Consider the following 18,681-nt stretch of genomic DNA (forward strand, 5'->3'; position numbering starts at 1 on the left):
TTACACTTTGTATACCATAACATTTACTTCCATTCCTTGTAGCAGAAACCACACGTTTCTGCTGTGGCAACAATAGCTTGAACAAAATTAGCACGAAAATGCTCATATTAAAATCCACTCTTCCTTAGAACAACACATCAAATCAAATGTCTGTTTTTGATGGAATACATGATAAAACGTTGACATAGAACTACTGGCTGTATAAATAGAGAATACTTCATGGCTTGTTGTGTAATACCAGGTTTACATGAGTTGTTTAGTTAAATATGGAAATGTGTGAGCGAAAGCTAACTTTTCATTATTTGAATTTGAATATTTGCCATTGTCATCATGAGCTGTATTGGAAAATTAGGTCCCTGCCCCCCCTGTAGTTTGACACAACCTCATTTACATGATATACACCGGAGCGAGTATATGGGTTGGTTATGACAATGATATGGGTGATCTCTCTTACGTAGATTGGATAATATGTTCTGCATTTTATTCTCCCATCCAAACCCACCACTGGTAAGCTCAGAGACACAATTTTGCTCATTTATTTTCTTTATGATTTTTTTTTAAAGATGTACAGTGGATGCAAACGATGACATACCAGTTCAAGCATGTAATTTAATTCAAACATGCATCTGCCCATGCATACATGTATATATGCACACAAACATACATTACTCACTCACTCATTCTCACACACACACACACACACACACACACACACACACAAACACACACACACACACACACACACACAGTCCTTACTTTCTTGTGCTCACAACAAAATCCCCGACATATGAAGGATCCTCCCTTTTCAATCCATGACAATACTATACTACAGTCCATTCTGTCGCTTTGGAAAGGTAAATTCATGGGTGTTACTGGGAAAAATCAAAAAACCTGAAAGGCAGGGGTCCAAAATGCTCAAGTTTGAAAGAAAGTTTCTGGACACCGACGAAACCAAATCATAATAAGCAAGATGGCGGCAAATCCAAGGGAGCGAACCGAGAAAGCACGCGAACCGGTGTCAAAAGTCGGATCGGAACCGCTGCTCGTTATTTCAACTTAGCGAAACGAAGCTTTTTTTTTCTTTTTTTTTGTTGAAAACCCGGAAAACCGGAATTTCCGGCTTCAGATTTTTTCAAAAACCGGAAATCCGGCAAAAGCCGGAAGAGTAACACCCATGTACTACAGTCCATTCTGTCGCTTTGGAAAGGTAAATTTTACTGAAAAAAACTTGTCAGGGATCACTTGGGGGTCAACAGTACTACCACCACACTGCTCCAGAATTGACTCTTACGATTCCAGAAAATCCATTATTCAGAGGAGAGGGTGGAGGGGGGGTTACTCTATTTATTCAAATTCATTCAAGCACAAAAAGGCTGTTTTATCCCTCCTCCCTTCCCCTCCTGCCTCCTAACTGCACTCCCCACCTCCACCCATCTCCTCCTAACAGAATTGTCACAGTCTCAAAATTATTTCATGACGGCATCGCTGCTTCCTTCATCGGCATCTGAGCGGCAGGGGGAGTTTTCCAATTCTCTCCTGACTTCCAGTGAGATCTCGTGGTGATTGTGTTTCTTGATGAGGTCGTAGATCAGCTCCTTCTGACCTTCAGAAAGGTCACACTTGTAGCGTTGAACGAAGGTCAGGAGACTCTGGTGCCACAGCACTGGGAGCTGCCGACTGTCGTTCATAAATCTGCAGAAAGCATAGAAAAATTTTCTTCTCTTCGTCACATCAGCACATCAGTAGGCTATATTGAAATCCCGGCTATATTGAAGTAGGCTATATTGAAATCCCGGCTATATTGAAGTAGGCTATATTGAAATCCCGGCTATATTGAAGTAGGCTATATTGAAATCCCGGCTATATTGAAGTAGGCTATATTGAAATCCCGGCTATATTGTTTGTTTATTTGTTGCTTAACGTCCAGCCGACTACGCAGAGCCATATCAGGACGAGGAAGGGGGGGATGAAGGGGGCCACTTGTCAAGCGATTCCTGTTTACAAATGCACTAACCCATTACTTGTGTCCCAGCAGGCTTTAGTAAAACTAAATTAATACCTACTGGAAGATTACCAGTTTCCAGTATGTTAAAATAGGCTTAACCTATCTACTGCTGGACTTACATCAGAACACTAACAGATTAAACTATACATGAATCGCGAGACAAGCGGCAAGAGAAGAGATTTTTGGAAAAAATACAGGTGAATGAGCAAGAAGGCAGAAAAAAGAAAAGAATTCATGAAGAAAAAGAGAGCATGACAGGAAAGAGGAACCAAAAATCTAGTTAACAGCAAACTAGAAAGCTCCTGCGGTTCCAAAAACAGGAGGGGCCTTTAATTTCATAACCGCAGTGCCCCACTGCGGGACCGGCTATATTGAAGTAGGCTATATTGAAATCCCGGCTATATTGAAGTAGGCTATATTGAAATCCCGGCTATATTGAAGTAGGCTATATTGAAATCCCGGCTATATTGAAGTAGGCTATATTGAAATCCCGGCTATATTGAAGAATTTTTGAGGTCCCGGCTGAAGCTCTACTTTTTCTTTGTTAAAAAATGTTGGGTACATTGAAGTTGGCTATAATGAAATCCCGGCTATATTAAAACAAAAATTCAGCCCACGGGACGTTTTTACCTGGCTATATTAAATGTTTGCTCCAAAGATTTGTTTAACTTTTTATTTTTAAGAACAATGACTGCGCGGGCGCCGAATGATATGACACGCCTCTGTCAGCGCAATCAGCTGAGGAAGGGGAGAGGCCAGATCAGCATCAACTTTCGAGTCAGGAGGTCTCTGACAACAATTACAGTCTAACAATGCCGCGGGCCTCTGACAGCTACGCCATGTAGTCTTGTGGTGCATAGATCTCCCGACTTAATTTCTCTTGATCATGCGAGTAGTTTCCCTTTGTACACTAGCAAAAATGGCTGCAAAACAAACAAGTCGCGTAAGGCGAAAATACAACATGTAGTCAAGCTCAGTCGAACTCACAGAATGAAACTGAACGCATTGCATTTTTTCCGCAAGACCGTACACTCGTAACATCGTCTGTCCACCGCTCGTGGCAAAGGCAGTGAAATTAACAATCCAGAAAAGCGCGGTAGCGGTTGCGCTGAGGAGGATAGCACACTTTTCTATATCTCTATTCTTTTTAACTCTCTGTACGTGTTTTTAATCCAAACATATCATATCTATATGTTTTTGGAATCAGGAACGGACAAGGAATAAGATGAAATTGTTTTTAAATCGATTTCGGAAATTTAATTTTATTCATAATTTTTAAAATTTTAATTTTTAGAGCTTGTTTTTAATACGAATATAACATATTTATATGTTTTTGGAATCAGAAAATGATGAAGAATACGATAAACGTGATTTTCGATCATTTTATATAAAAAAAATTAATTACACACACACACACACACACACACACACACACACACACACACACACACACACACACACACACACACACACACACACCACGACCCTCGTCTCGATTCCCCCCTCTACGTTAAAACATTTAGTCAAAATTTGACTAAATGTACAAAGGGTGAGTCTGACAATTAAAAGAACAAGAAGAGCAAACGCTCGATCGAGGTCAAAGGTCACCAAAGCAGACGTCAAAGTGTAGAGGTCACTGGGAGTCACGTTCACATAAAATTTGAGCCCGGTCACTTTTATAGTTTCCGAGAAAAGCCCAACGTTAAGTTGTGTGTTGCCGAACAGAAAAGGCTAGTTATCTCCCTTGTTTTTCTGATAACGTTCGTAAAAGGCTACAGATGTAAATACTTTGATGTAAAGAATAATCCTACAAAGTTTCAATCACATCCGATGAACTTTGTCAAAGATATAAAATGTCTAATTTTTCCTTTGACGCTGACCTGTGACCTTGAAAAAGGTCAAAGGTCAACGAAACCATCGTTAAAGTGTAGAGGTCATTGGAGGTCACGACTAAACAAAATATGAGCCCGATCGCTTTGATAGTTTCCGAGAAAAGTCCAACGTTAAGGTGGTGTCTACGGACGGCCGGACGGCCGGCCGGACGGCCGGCCGGACAGACTAACACTGACCGATTACATAGAGTCACTTTTTCTCAAGTGACTCAAAAATTGAGCTTATTCAGAAGCTGGAAACTGGCTGCAAACAAAGAAAGGAAGTAGCTGAGGAATATGGAATTTCGGCAGGTTGTGTGACCAAGATTATGAAAGAAAAAGAAACATTGAAAAGTCTTAGGGTTAGGGTTAGGGTTAGCCTAACCCTGAAAAAAGCAAGGAGGCTCGAAGAACAACAGCCAACAGGTGAAAGATTAATGGGAATATATCTCACATCAAACGCAATGTGTGGACACGGAAATAAGAACGTATAGTGAAAAAAAGTTCGGTTATATTGAATTTCTGAAGGAACAAGGAGGGAAATTCAATATAACCGAGAATTGCCTAAATTGCCTGAAGTTCCGGCTATATTGAAGGTCTTCCCGGGTCCCGTGCCACTTCAATATAGCCGGGTTTCACTGTATTTTATTTTTAAATAACTTGCATGTAAATCTTCATAAATGTCCTACCTTCAATATGCTTCGTTCATTATTAGAATTTCTAAACACACACACTTCTTTCCCCCCCCCCCCCCCCCCCCCCAACAAACACAGGCATAGATTATGGACGTGTTCCCAGGTGTTACCCCAATTTTAGATGAGATATGCAGGTGTATGCGTGTTTAGATGTAATCAGCCACCTGCACTTATGGCACAATGACAGGTCTTTCACATGCCACTGTGGTGACACAGGATTGGGACATGGATACCGTCTCTGAGTCAGTCTGCACATAAAGTTGACCCGTGTCCGTGTGTCCGTCCTGGCCTGGAATCGAACTCATGACCCTAGGATCACAAGTCAAGTCCTCTACCACCTGAGCTAGCGGGGCCCCCTTAAAAGCACACACACACTCTCTCTCTTTTTTCTCACCTGACAAAATGAGCATCCACAGAGTCAATCACACAGTACGCCAGAGCGTATTTCTTGTCCAGCAACGTTCTGAGGAAGATGGAGTTAGCACCGTTGTAGTCCATGGTGGCAATTCGATCAATGGCCGCCCCGGCGTGTTGAATCGGCACGCTGTGTTCTCGTAGCACACTGCTGACGATCGTCGCTTCTCTTAGAGTGCAGTCCCCTGACTGGTGTGACGTAAAAAAAAAAAGGAAAAAAGAAATGTTTTTTCTTATTTTTTTTGTAAATGCATGTATACACAAGAGCTGTGTGTATCAGACTGCAGAATCAAATTTTTTTATTCTACAGTGCTTTCACATTATCAACAAACTGTGCAATAATACTCCATGTTTCAATTCTACACACACAACATGTATTAGCAGTGTCTTAATAATAATAATAGTAATAATGATAAGCACTTATTAATCACCCCTTTTCCAAAGAGCTCACGACGACATACAACAAAACACACACACACACACACACAAGTGTAACAATTACAGTGGTGATTTTCAAAAAAAAGTTCCAATACTGAACTTTTTTTTTTTTTTTAACCTAGCCAGCACCTATGCTCAACCTCGGTCCACCGTATCGCGACTAACAAACAGATTGATTTAAATGCAATTTTCCAACAACAACAAAAAAAGTCATACGGACGGAAAATCATCCATGCAATTACTTTTTTTTTTAAACACATTCACAACACCAATCATCTCTTTCTCTATCTTAAAGTAAAACATATAGCCAGTAAAAGGTTTGCATTTTTCGCTTAGACAAGCCCACGCAAAGCAAATAGCTGTCTCTGCTTCTGCCCCTGAACAGGGGATATAATCATGCTTTGCAGTGTTCACTAAAGTCTAGGTGGTCTCCCACGAACTAGTATACTTCACTTCAAACAAGTTCAGACTCAGAGTTGTAAATCAAACAAGCTGCAGAGAATCCACACAAGTGCAACCTGATTTACAATGAAACCCTGTTATTCACTGACTTACTTCACACAGCGGAAGGAGAATTCCTTTGAAAAACGCACTTGGCTTGAACAAGGATTTCTTCAGCGCCTGAAAACATGTATGGGTCAGTTAAAGAACATTTCCGTGTGTACAAAATAAAACTTATACATGTAACATCATATCAAGTACAGAGATATCCACTTTTTAAGACCTCAAAAAAGTTTTAAAAAATCATGTCCTAAAAAAGAGGGACTCTCCCATTGGAGGTAAATTAACAGAAGTTCTAAACAGAAATTCTAAAAAATCTTTCAAGTCTTAAATCGATGGGGCGGGGGGGCGGGGGGGGGGGCTGTCTTTAGAGGGGGGTTCCACTGTAACAATATTTTGCAAAGGATAGGCCATGCATCTGTATTCCTCAATTGTGCACAGTATTTTTGTTTGTTTGTTTGCTTAACGCCCAGCCGACCACGAAGGGCCATATCAGGGCGGTGCTTCTTTGACATATAACGTGCGCCACACACAAGACAGAAGTCGCAGCACAGGCTTCATGTCTCACCCAGTCACATTATTCTGACACCGGACCAACCAGTCCTAGCACTAACCCCATAATGCCAGACGTCAGGTGGAGCAGCCACCAGATTGCCAATTTTAAAGTCTTAGGTATGACCCGGCCGGGGTTCGAACCCACGACCTCCCGATCACGGGGCGGACGCCTTACCCCTAGGCCACCATGCCGGTTGTGCACAGTATGCGCACGCAACAACTTAATGGACCATTTATTAACTTGAAACTCCTCGTTAAAACAACATTCTTCCAGAATTTTTGTTTTTAACTGAAAAAATAAATAAAAAGCATTCTTTATCTTCTAACCATAATAATACATTTTCAAGACAAATCAATTTCCCATAAAGTGGTACAGAATATTGCTTGCACTTTAAAGAACAAAGAAAACATGTACATGTAATTAATTATTTTCTCACCATCATCAAATGAAAGTTGAGCCTCTTGTAATGTTCAATGTCGTCCCTGATGCGTGGCAGCAAGATTGTGGAATAGAACCTGTAAAACAATAAAGCCAATCATCATGAAAATAAGATTTTTATAGAAAGTGAAATAACAATAAATAAACAGGTAAAACTGCATGCACTTGAATCAGTTGATACAAATAAAATAAATTGAATAGCCAGGTGTGTGTGTGTGTGTGTGTTTGATGTGTGTATATATATATATGTGTGGTGTATACTGTGTGCATGTGTGTGTGTGATACTTATGATCCTTACCTCTGTGCAAGATGGGCACTCAGGTTGGAGGCAAAGATTTTGGTTGCTGCGTACATGGCCGCTGCGCTCCACTCGTCTGGCTGTGTGATGAACAGACACTGAAACACAGCAACAAAATCAAATAGTTATTAGACGCACCCAATGGCCTCGTTACGTTCGCTTTCCATGTGGAAGGTTTGGGGTTCTCTCTCCGCTACATGCACACACACACACACACACACACACACACACACACACACACACAAATAAAGCAAACCAAGCTTGAACTTCAGTCCAACCTGCCCTGACCACCACCCCTAGATAGCAACCACCTGCACACAACGACCACCTCTAGATAGCAACCACCTGCACACAACGACCACCTCTAGATAGCAACTTAATGGACTGGGTGGCCGAGTGGTAACGCACTTGCGCTCGGAATCGAGAGGTTGCGTGTTCGACTCTGGGTCAGGCCGCTATTTTCTCCCCCCTTTCCTAACCTAGGTGGTGGGTTCAAGTGCTAGTCTTTCGGATGAGACGAAAAACCGAGGTCCCTTCGTGTACACTATATTGGGTGTGCACGTTAAAGATCCCACGATTGACAAAAGGGTCTTTCCTGGCAAAATTGTATAGGCATAGATAAAAATGTTCATCAAAATACCCGTGTGACTTGGAATAAAGGCCGTGAAAGGTAAAGTTTCGCCTAACAGGCTTGAGGTTTGCTGGTCGATGTGAATGCGTTATATATTGTGTGTAAAAAATGTTTGTTTGTCTGTCTGTCTGTAAATAATTCCATTTCACACGGCAGAAATTAGTAAGTAAAGCGCGGAGAGCACAGTTAATTGTGGTTCGCGCTAAATAAGCTCACCATAATAATAATAATAGCAACCACCTGCACACAACGACCACCTCAAAGATCCCCCACAAGTTTGTTTCTTTGTAATTCACCTTTCCACAGCGACCACATTCTACAACAAACACCTTTCGGTGGGTCTCTTTTGGGCGTTGTAGACAGGTGCCACTGTGGTAACTTAATATCTGCACCTGCATACAAACATTACACTTGGGCTACTCATTAGTCTTTCCTGCAAGTCGTACCTGTTCCCATTTGTCGAAAGATGGAAGGCGTTTGAACAGTTTCGGTAGCTTCCCGCTGCGATATTTCTTCAGGATTTCCCCGACCTTTTTCAGCAGTGCCACAATTTCTGGGCTGATGTCGTGAGTCGACCCCGGACCATCTGGAAGAGTAGCAAAATATTTTACGAATGAATCAGTTTTCTGGTAAGATGCTAGGAAAAAATAGTGACTTTAAAACAGTTGTAATTTATGAGTCGCCACAAAAGGTGAACCTTGGAGATAAGTAAATTATACTGTCCATTGGGGAAAAGTGCATACGGGTGTACATGATGCCAATGTTTCTGCAGAGTCACTTAAAATGAACAATTTTATCATCATCATCTTTTAAAAAAATAAAAAAATAAAAAAAAAGAGATCAGGAAGAAAGCCTTTCTTTGAATCATATAACATTACAATCTGCATGCCTGACATAAGCCACAGATCTCATAGCCATATTCACTCTTCAAAAGAAGAAATAAAAAAAACATTCTACATCATCTTCCTTAACTCTACACCCACTATGACACCCCTCCTCAAGAAAATTAGAATCTGATTTCTTGCAGCAGATATGAACATGGTCACACAAGCGCTCATCTTAAACACATAGTAATTATAAACATTCATTAAAGTGTTTTTTAAAACCTGAGACTTGCCAAATTCAAGACTTCCTCCCTTGTTGAGTGTTGAGTGGCGCTTCACAAGGGGCGTTGCTGTGGTAATCATGTTACTATTCCTGTTAGTGTACATATGCGTGCGCGAGTGTAGTATGCTTCGTATGGTATTTTTATCTGTTGTCTTATTATTTGTTTTGTCTTTTAATGTGCACCACACTGAAATTTCTCTGTATGAGATAATAAAGTATTCGTATTCGTATAACACCTTAGTTTGTCAGCTTTTCTTTCATAACGTGTGTAACTGTACCTCCATATTTTTAAGACTCCCTTTTGTATAAGACCTTGACGGGCGCTGTGGCGGGGTGGTAAGACGTCGGCCTCTTAATCGGAAAGTCGAGGGTTCGAATCCCGGCCGCGGCCGCCTGGTGGGTTAAGGGTGGAGACTTTTCCGATCTCCCAGGTCAACTTATGTGCAGACCTGCTAGTGGCTTATCCCCCTTTGTGTGTACACGCAAGCACAAGTGCGCACAGAAAAGATCCCCTAATCCATGTCGGAGTTTGGTGGGTTATAGAAACACGAAAATACCCAGCATGCTTCCTCCGAAAGCGGCGTATGGCTGCCTAAATGGCGGGGTAAAAACGGTCATACACGTAAAATTCCACTCATGCAAAAACACGAGTGTACGTGGGAGTTTCAGCCCACGAACACAGAAGAAGAAGAAGAAGTATAAGACCCAACTTTCGCATATTTATGGAGGTCTCCACAGAGGGGTTCCTTTGTACGTACCAGACATTATGGTTTCAATTTCTGTTCTCTTTTCCTCCAGCCTTTCCTTCACCGTCTCCGTCAGACTGCGGTGACCTTTCTTTGACATGAACGCTTCAAACGCTTTCTCGTCTTCTGCGCTCACTTCCTGCAATCAGAACAGCTGCTGTTAACTGTGTCCATGAAGGGCGCAATGACCTAGTGGATTATAAGACGCCAGCTTCCCAAGCGGAACATTGTGGGTTTGAATCCCGGCTGCAAGCACAAGACCAAGTGCGCACAGTAAAAGATCCTGTAATCCATGTCAGATTTTGCTGGGTTATAGAAACACATAAATACCAAGCTTGCATACCCCAAAAGCAGCATATGGCTGCCTAAGTGGTAGGTAATACACGTCTAAGAGCCGTGGGACAGTGCGTCAATTCTAACAGCAGAACATTTGAAGTTCAAGTGAAGAGCGGGCTTTAGGTTTGTGGTCACTACCACAATGAGAAACAAAGATGACAAAAACATAAAGACTTTGAAGCCAATGATATGAGCAGAAAGTTCTTCCTTTTTGGACATTTCAATTGTCAGACAAAAACAACTTTTGCTGGTAGTTCATCAAAATAGTTCTGTATTGGAAATTTAAAACACTTCACTGGCATACACATTTATTACTCCCTCTCTCTATGTAATTTTCAATGTATTACTATTCATTAGATACCCGTACAGGTAATGTAGTAGTTTGCAATACTGTATGATTAGGGTTGACATTTATAACTTTTTTTTCCGTGTCAGTTTGCGATTGTCCTTTTTTATTTCTCCATCTTTATGTCTTAGTTTTAGCAGGGACAGATTGTGAGTCTAGGCGTCAGCCTAAAATCTCCATCCTCGAGTAATAAAGTTTGTTTGTTTGTTTCTTCGTTCTCCCTCTCTCTCAACATGACAAAAACAGTGGAACGAAAACAAATTCAACTGCTGCTCTTACCACCGGCCCAAGCATTCCTTCTTGTGCAGCCAAACTTTCTTCCAAACCATCATCTTCATCTTTGGACGCTGAGCCGACCTTAAACTGCTTTGTGACTCTGGCTGACAGGCTCGCTTGACTGAAAGAGTGCAAAACAAAAAATGGAGGTGATTTATGGCTGTATTACTTCCATGACCTGATCGTACTTCATGGAAATGCAGCATAACACATAAACTTTATTGCTTCCATTCTCAGATATATTGAAAAAGGATAAGAATTAGCTGCCTAGAATTGTGTTCGAATGATACATCATCCATCCCATGTCCTGAGTCAGTCTAATATTATTAGATTTAGAAGTAGAACTTAGACGCCACACACACACATACCGTACCATTATGCATTAGTCAAATCATACCTTGTTGTGACACCATATTCCTCTTCCAACTCTTGTTGCTGCATGCGTGCTTGTGACAAAATCTTTTTCGTGAGGTCACTTTCCACGAACTGGAATACAAATTTTTATACAATCATCATAGTTTTCATACTCATAGATTGTCAGTGCATTTCAATCATGCAGAACACAAAAAATAAGCCTTTACTTTATTTTACACCACATTTTATGTGACTTTTCTTTTAAGTGTTACCAAAGAACTGCTGATATTCCAAGTACTGACTTGGTATTTTATCACAACCACATTTGTGCATAATAGGGATGTTTATTCAGACTGCAGAATGGGTATTTTGCTTCCTACCTGTTGGCATTTAACCATATACTTTTTAATTATATTAATAGTAATAAACAATGTGCTTGACAGATTCATAAAATATAAAATTTATGTTCATGAAGTCTGGTGAGATTTACCTCATCGTCAGCAGTTCGTCTTTTTCGGACTTTCGTGCGTCCCGAAGGTTTGACTGAGTCAATGGAAACAATCTGCTCAGCCAGAGGTCCCGCTCGGGCAACTTTGTCACCACGAAGTTTCTTATTTTTCGGCATTTTCAATGTTTTACTATCAACTATTAACTCAGAAGTTGTCTTCACAACACATGGGCAAGTCCAAAGCGGAACCGGAAATAAGCTAAACAGAAACCGGAAATGTGAAACTGAAAACAAAATACCGTGTACAGAGCATACCATTAGTAGTCCATCGCCAGCTTGGAAGACGCACATGAAACAAAAATTACTTGTATGTTGTACAAGAATCGGGCAATAGTTTTAAGTAAAATATTGAAACTGGCGGGGATTGAATGTCAGATGGATATGAAAAATTGCCCCCTCAAAAACATATTGTACTTCAGTGACGTTTGTATTTTTTTAACAATGTTTTATTTGAGTCGTTCATGCTTAACAAAGCCATGAAATGTAGGAAACAGCAGAGGAACAGAACCAGTTAAATTTATAAGTGTGAAGTAACTTTTTTGTTTGTGTATTTGTTTATTTATTTTATTTTATCTTATTTTATTTCTATCATCTATGCATGCCTCACGGCCTTTCTTCAGTTCCGAATAATGTCATCAGCGGTCCTTCAGTCAGTACTAATTTAGTTTGATGACGGTGAGTGTGCGTGCGCCTGCGTGTGGCGGCGTGCATGCATACATGTGTAGTGTCAGTGGTGTGTGCAGTGTGTGTGTGTGTGTGTGTGTGTTTGTGTGTGTGTGTGTGAGTGCAGTGTGTGTGTGTATCGGTGAGTCTGGGTGTGGGTGTGTATCTGAGAACAGAAGAGGGGTACAATTGTGTCAGTATTAGCTAGTCCGCTTTGAAAAGTTGTTCCAGATACATGATACCATGCAGGGAGGGGCGGGGGGTGGGGTGGGTGGGTGGGGGATGAGGGGTACAAACAGCCCAGTGCGAATCTGAAGAGTTGTCATGGCATCCGATATCATGATTAGGCAGAGGAGCTAGGGGGCGAGCAACTGAGGATATATATAAGGGGAAATCAGTTGGGATAACATAATAACAGATAAGGGAAAACGCGCAGAGAGGTGTATTGTACACAATCTGAGTTCCATAGTAGGTCTTCAAGACGGGGATTTGCATAGCAAAGCAAGGGACGTCACTCACTATCGCTTTCAGTGTGGGAAGAACCTCCACGAAAGTAGCGCAGTCGAAACAAAGACAAGCAGCATTAAAACAGACCGGACAATATGGAAGAATCTACTTACTTGCTGATAACTTCTCTTGTTGCTGTCTTCGTTCTAATTGGCATCGGTAAGGATTTGGTCTGGATATCATAGTTAGTGAGAAAGGTCAGAGGAAAAACAGTACGATACAGAATCTTCTGAAGTGCTGTCAAAGTTCGCAATCGTAAAGTGCAGAAAAAGGGTGTGTGTGTGTGTGTGTGTCTGTCTGTGTCTGTCTGTGTCTGTCTGTCAATCTGTCTGTCTGTGGTAAGGTCTGTGTCTCCTGGTATGCTCCTGCATTTCGTTTAAATAGCAGTTGTTTTTTTGTTTTGTTTTTGTTTTTATTGGGCTATTTATTTAGCCTTAATTTAACTCACTCCTGTTAGACTGGCATTGCCTCCAAATGAGATGTTTGTGCTTATTGCATGTGGGTAAACCATTTGACCCCAAACAAATTTAAAAATCATCAGTTTCCTGAGTTTAAACTTTAATATACTAATAGCTGTCATGTTTAATTATACTTATTCTATTATAGGCGTTCCTTTTCAAACTCAAGTCATTTTTGCACTTGCAGCCATAAATAAAGTAAGGAATTGTTCTTGATTTTGTTTTTGTTTTTCTACTGCAGGTTGGATCTTGCTGTACAAATTCTTCCTGATCAGGTTCAAGTTTGTCCAGGCAATCATGGGATACAATGACGAGGACAAAAATGCCCCGCCTCGACGACCCAGACCAAAGCGAAATGTTCGACGAGATTGATCTCTCTTACATTAATGCAAAGGATCATCTGTTTTGGCCAAGTCAGCGATTGCATTGAAAAGTTCAGTACAGTGGTACCTGCAATGTGGGGCCCCTGTGATGAGTGGATACGTACCTCCCATGAAAGGACACCATATAAAGTCCTTGTTCCTATTCACTTGAACAAACTATACCTGTCATGACAGGCCACCTGCAATGTAGCCTTGACATTTAACTGGTCCACATGTTGTCCTTTTGACGCAGGTATCACTGTACCTGCCAGGTGAGGCCCCTGTGATGACAGGTCATGTCCCAGGAAAGGACACCTGTTATCACTTGGGGTGTGCACGTTAAAGATCCCACGATTGACAAAAGGGTCTTTCCTGGCAAAATTGTATAGGCATAGATAAAAAAAATGTCCACCAAAATACCCGTGTGACTTGGAATAATAGGCCGTGAAAAGTAGGATATGCGCCGAAATGGCTGCGATCTGCTGGTCGATGTGAATGCGTGATGTATTGTGTAAAAAATTCCATCTCACACGGCATAAATAGATCCCTGCGCCTTGAGTCCGAGTCTGGAGATACGCGCGCGATATAAGACTTCATATTATAATAATAATAATCACTTAGCCTATACGTACCTTGACTTAACTACACCTGTCAGGACATGCCTACTGCAATGTAGGGACACTTGTGGGGTGTCCTTTCATCGCAGGTACCATGGTATGTGCTGTTGGTCATGTGATTGTTTCTCATGGGAAGAGACGATTGAGTGTGACATAAACTTTAAACATGAACCCTTTGAGAGAGACAGCAAGCTAAACAAAAAAACAAGCAGAGAAGTGAAGTGTTCAGCGTTCTACTGATCAGTTTTTTAAAAATTTAAGAGATCTATACCTTCATCGCGACAGGTTGTGGACTAAATATATATGAGAGAACTGCGTTACTGGTGTTGTTAAGAGAAGATTAGCGAAATGATACAAACTGTAACAGTTTCTGAAGGAACTGATATACTGAGACAATGAAAAGAGAATGTGTGCAATTACAAGTGTTGGGCGAAGTTTACTTCTCAAAGATTACTTCGTAAAGCTAGCAAAAAAATGGTTTGGCACTGAATTTAAAAAAAAAAAGCTTTGCACAGTCTTTGTGATGTCGATTTCAGGCTCAATTAAAGGTGGTCGTCTACATTTTTGCTTTTTTTCAATAATCTTATGGTTAGATTTCGCTAAAAAGTTATGTCAGAGGATGAATGAACCATGGGGAAAAAAGTTGTAGAAAAAAAAATATGTAAAAAAAGATTTTATTTTTGGGTAGCGTGACTCACGCTTCCAATATTTTGTTTTCTGTTTGCTGAGAACATGTGCTTTGCCTAAAAATACTGACCAATCAAATTCATGTCACTATGCTTATAGCCACGCCCAAACAAGTGCAGCAACAGTTTGACACTGGAGCGCTGTCCACGCTTTTTTTTAAACGCACGAAATGCACGGGATTTGAGAGGAGTTTTGTGCTTGGCATTTTCCAAATAAGGATATCCTACTATGAGTACTACGCTGGAATACTACAATGAATTTTCAAACGGCTACACTGGCTTCGTCTTTCCTGATCGAAAGGGGGTGTATTGTTGATATTTGTAGATAATAGACTCTGCATTTTAATGGTCAAATGGCGATTTCGGTATAAAAATGTAGACAAGGACCTTTAAGGACAGCCTTCAAAGACATCCACTAAAGTACATGTACATGTACTTGTATAATGGCTTGAGTTGTGAACAGCTAGTGTGAAAGTAAAGAAGTATGTATGCATTAGGAATAACATTGGTTTGTTAGGATCTTGTTTTTTTCAGCTCCTGCGCATTGTACATTTGCTTTGTTTTTGTACGAGTGGGATTTAAGGTGTATGCCTGCCTTTTAGGCATTTTTTGTTTAAGGTTCAGATTTTCTTATTTCATTGTCCAGACGCCCTTTTCTTACAGGCAAGAAACTTTCAGCTAGCCAGTTAGCGAGTTACCAAGTGTATACAGTGGAACACCCCTTGTAAGAGAAAATCAGGTCGTTTTAAAGTTGCTGTGCTTGACACTTCCAGTAACCTGCACTGCATATTTAAAACTAGATGATTACCCGCTTCGCCGGGTACCGGCTTCGCCGGGAAGAAGTAGAGCCGAATACCAGGCTGCGCCTGGGACTCGGCTTTGCCGACGCACCGCACGAAGGAAAGGAGATAAACGCGCAAAACACTGGAGACCTTCTAAAAATAGTAACGTGCAGTGACCTTCTAAAAATAGTAAGGTAGTAACAGGAATATGGATTGACGCCACACGGAGGAAGGGAGATAATCGCGGCTGAAAACACTGGAGAAGATAAGGAAGAGTTACTGCTAGTGGATCCCGACAAAAACAAAAAAAATCGGTTCAGCGCGCACAGCCTGGCGCTGCGCGCTGAGAGCACGTGTTGAAATATCTCATCGATGAGGTTGTGTCCGGGGTGTAGCTGAATACGGTGTCCAAATTTGAAAAAGATCCACCGAGAACTTTGGCTGTGCATCGCGAACAGACAGACAGACAGACACTAGTCGTATATATATATATAGAAGGAGAGGGTCCTAACTGTGGTTATAGAGGTTGTAAATAAAAAGTATGAGAGAACAGGGTCTTTAAACGGGATGGAGTTTTAAATTGGTGTTGGTCCTTACAGGGCCGGACCGGCACGGTTGGCCTAGTGGTAAGGCGTCCGCCCCGTGATCGGGAGGTCGTGGGTTCGAACCCCGGCCGGGTCATACCTAAGACTTTAAAATTGGAAATCTAGTGGCTGCTCCGCCTGGCGTCTGGCATTATGGGGTTAGTGCTAGGACTGGTTGGTCCGGTGTCAGAATAATGTGACTGGGTGAGACAGGAAGCCTGTGCTGCGACTTCTGTCTTGTGTGTGGCGCACGTTATATGTCAAAGCAGCACCGCCCTGATATGGCCCTTCGTGGTCGGCTGGGCGTTAAGCAAAAAAAAAACAAACCTTACAGGGCCCTAGGGGGTCCCAGTGTACATGATAATTGTGTGCTAGCAAGGCAAGAATCAAACAGGATTGAGTGACACTAAACTTGCATGCAATATTGTAACTTGTAGCTTCTTCAAAATTATATTTTGATGTAATTATTTAATTTGTTCCACTTTCTCAGGGAAAAAAGGCACATTAAAAGTTCTTCTCTTATTTATTCTGATTAAATTTAACTTTGTGTGAGTGTGCAATTTATTGTGCGGTTTTTGGTTGACTTGATTTACTGCACAATCTGACATGTTCTATGCTGTTTGTGCTAAAAAAACAAAACCATATGTGACCCTCCACCACGAAATGAGTCGCATGTCACCTTTGCATGATTTTCATATTTTTACATTTTCCTAAAGAGTTTTTTATGCTCTATCCAGTGGTGAAAACCGTTTTAGAAAAGAGCGAAAACTGTTTGAGTTATAAGCCTGTGACTAAGGTGACCCTCACACTGTTACCAGACACTCCCCGGACTTATATTGAGCCTAGCGCAGAACCGCGCGAGGTGACATGCGACTCATTTCGTGGTGGAGGGTCACATATTTGAATATCGAATGTGCAGCATTTTCCTGAACAGGATCAAGCAGATTAAGAAGTGACAGCATATATATTGAATGTAATCAATATGGTGTGTGATCCCTGAGTGAGATTGTGTGTGTGATATTTCCCATCATTTGATGTTTATGATGCAACGTGGCTGGATTTAATTACCTTGATCTCTTTCTCTGTACACTGTCAAGTTTTGTTATTGTTGTTATTTTACCTATTTTAAACAAACTTTATGCATAATTTATTTTATGTCTGTGCTAAAACGATTTTTATTTTATCTGCGTTTTCAAAATGTTTATTTCCCTTTCTGAAATTCAGTTGTAGTAAATGTATTGTGTGTGCATGATTCAGACTTTTGTACGCTGTAGTTACAGTGGTGATTTTGCAGTAAAGAAAAAAAAATGTCATTGTGCCATACATAATTGTGGCTTGACAGTCTTTAAAATGATGCAAAAAATAGGCTATTTAAAAAAAAATGTTGCTTGCTTATGATTATTCTTTGAGAGAGAGAGAGAGACTGAGAGAGACAGAGAGAGAGAGAGAGAGAGAGAGAGAGAGAGAGAGAGAGAGAGAGAGAGAGAATGTCATTTGAGTTTGACTGAGAGAGCGACAGAGATGGACATTAATTGTCATTTGAGTTTGACTAAGAGAGAGAGACAGTCAGAGAGAGAGAGATTGTCATTTGAGTTTCTGAGAAAGAGATGGTCATTTGGGTTTGAAAGAGAGAGAGAGAGAGATTGCCATTTGAGTTTCTGAGAGAGAAAGAAATTTTCAGTTTGGGAGAGGTTGGTTGGTTGGTTATTGTTCATTAACGCCCCTTCAATCGATAGAACATATCGGGGACCGATGCAGGTTTATTTCCTTTCTCAGTTGACAGAGGGAGAGAGCGATTGACATTTGAGTTTGATTAGAGAGAAAGATATATAGAAAGCTAGAGAAGTGCTGCTGATAATATTTATTTTAAAAGCTGTTTCTTTGTGTTAAACACACATACATGTATTTGTTTTACAATGTATTTTTGAATAAATGGATGTGAAAGAATACAACATGACCATCAGGGGCGGATTGGGGGGGGGGGGTTTACAGGTGTTCCGGACACCCCCACACACCCCCCCCCCCCCCCCGGCTGTCAAAAAAAAAATTAATACTAACTTTAAAAGAAATAATGAGTGGCTGCTGACACCAGTTGATCATGTTTAAAATCAAGGATAAGCCATAAACTGTTCATAAAATAGCTAAAACTCTTCAGCTTCTGGGGGGCGAAGCCCCCCACACCCCCCAACGGGGCCTCGCCCATGTACCCTACAAGGGGTCTACCCCTGGACCCCAGGTTGTAACCCCCCCCCCCCCCCCCCTCTGGCTTAACTGCTCCGCCCCTGACCATTTCTGTGTTTGACAGAGAGAGATCATAAAGGTAGAGAATTTTCTGTTGTATAAACAATGTTTAGGTGTTGTTGTTTATTTACATGTTTTCTCCCTTTGTTGTATCAGGGACACAAATGTGTTGTAATTGGTGAATAAATGATTGTGATAGTAAAAATAACAAACATCCATTCTTTTGCTTCATCTGTCTTCGTTTTGACTTTTGGTGGGAAC

The 18,681-nt window shown here is 41.1% G+C and overlaps 1 protein-coding gene and 1 long non-coding RNA gene across 2 annotated transcripts; one reads left to right on the forward strand and one right to left on the reverse strand.

Moving 5' to 3' along the window:
• On the reverse strand, nt 1–11,698 carry LOC138954915 (bystin-like). The gene is made up of 10 exons (XM_070326664.1): nt 11,503–11,698; nt 11,056–11,144; nt 10,662–10,779; nt 9,713–9,839; nt 8,294–8,433; nt 7,217–7,314; nt 6,917–6,995; nt 5,979–6,044; nt 4,966–5,174; nt 1–1,692 (listed from the first exon to the last, which is right to left on the reverse strand). The coding sequence occupies exons 1-10, from the start codon at nt 11,635–11,637 to the stop codon at nt 1,467–1,469; spliced, it is 1,287 nt and encodes a 428-aa protein (XP_070182765.1). The 5' UTR covers nt 11,638–11,698; the 3' UTR covers nt 1–1,466.
• Nucleotides 11,699–12,713: 1,015 nt separating this feature from the next.
• On the forward strand, nt 12,714–15,874 carry LOC138954916 (uncharacterized). Its single transcript, XR_011452017.1, has 2 exons — nt 12,714–12,849; nt 13,390–15,874. It is a non-coding gene; the product is annotated as an uncharacterized lncRNA (long non-coding RNA).
• Nucleotides 15,875–18,681: the final 2,807 nt, after the last annotated feature.

Source organism: Littorina saxatilis, unplaced genomic scaffold (genome assembly GCF_037325665.1).
Source record: "Littorina saxatilis isolate snail1 unplaced genomic scaffold, US_GU_Lsax_2.0 scaffold_545, whole genome shotgun sequence".
In the NCBI taxonomy this organism is placed as follows: Eukaryota; Metazoa; Mollusca; class Gastropoda; order Littorinimorpha; family Littorinidae; genus Littorina; species Littorina saxatilis.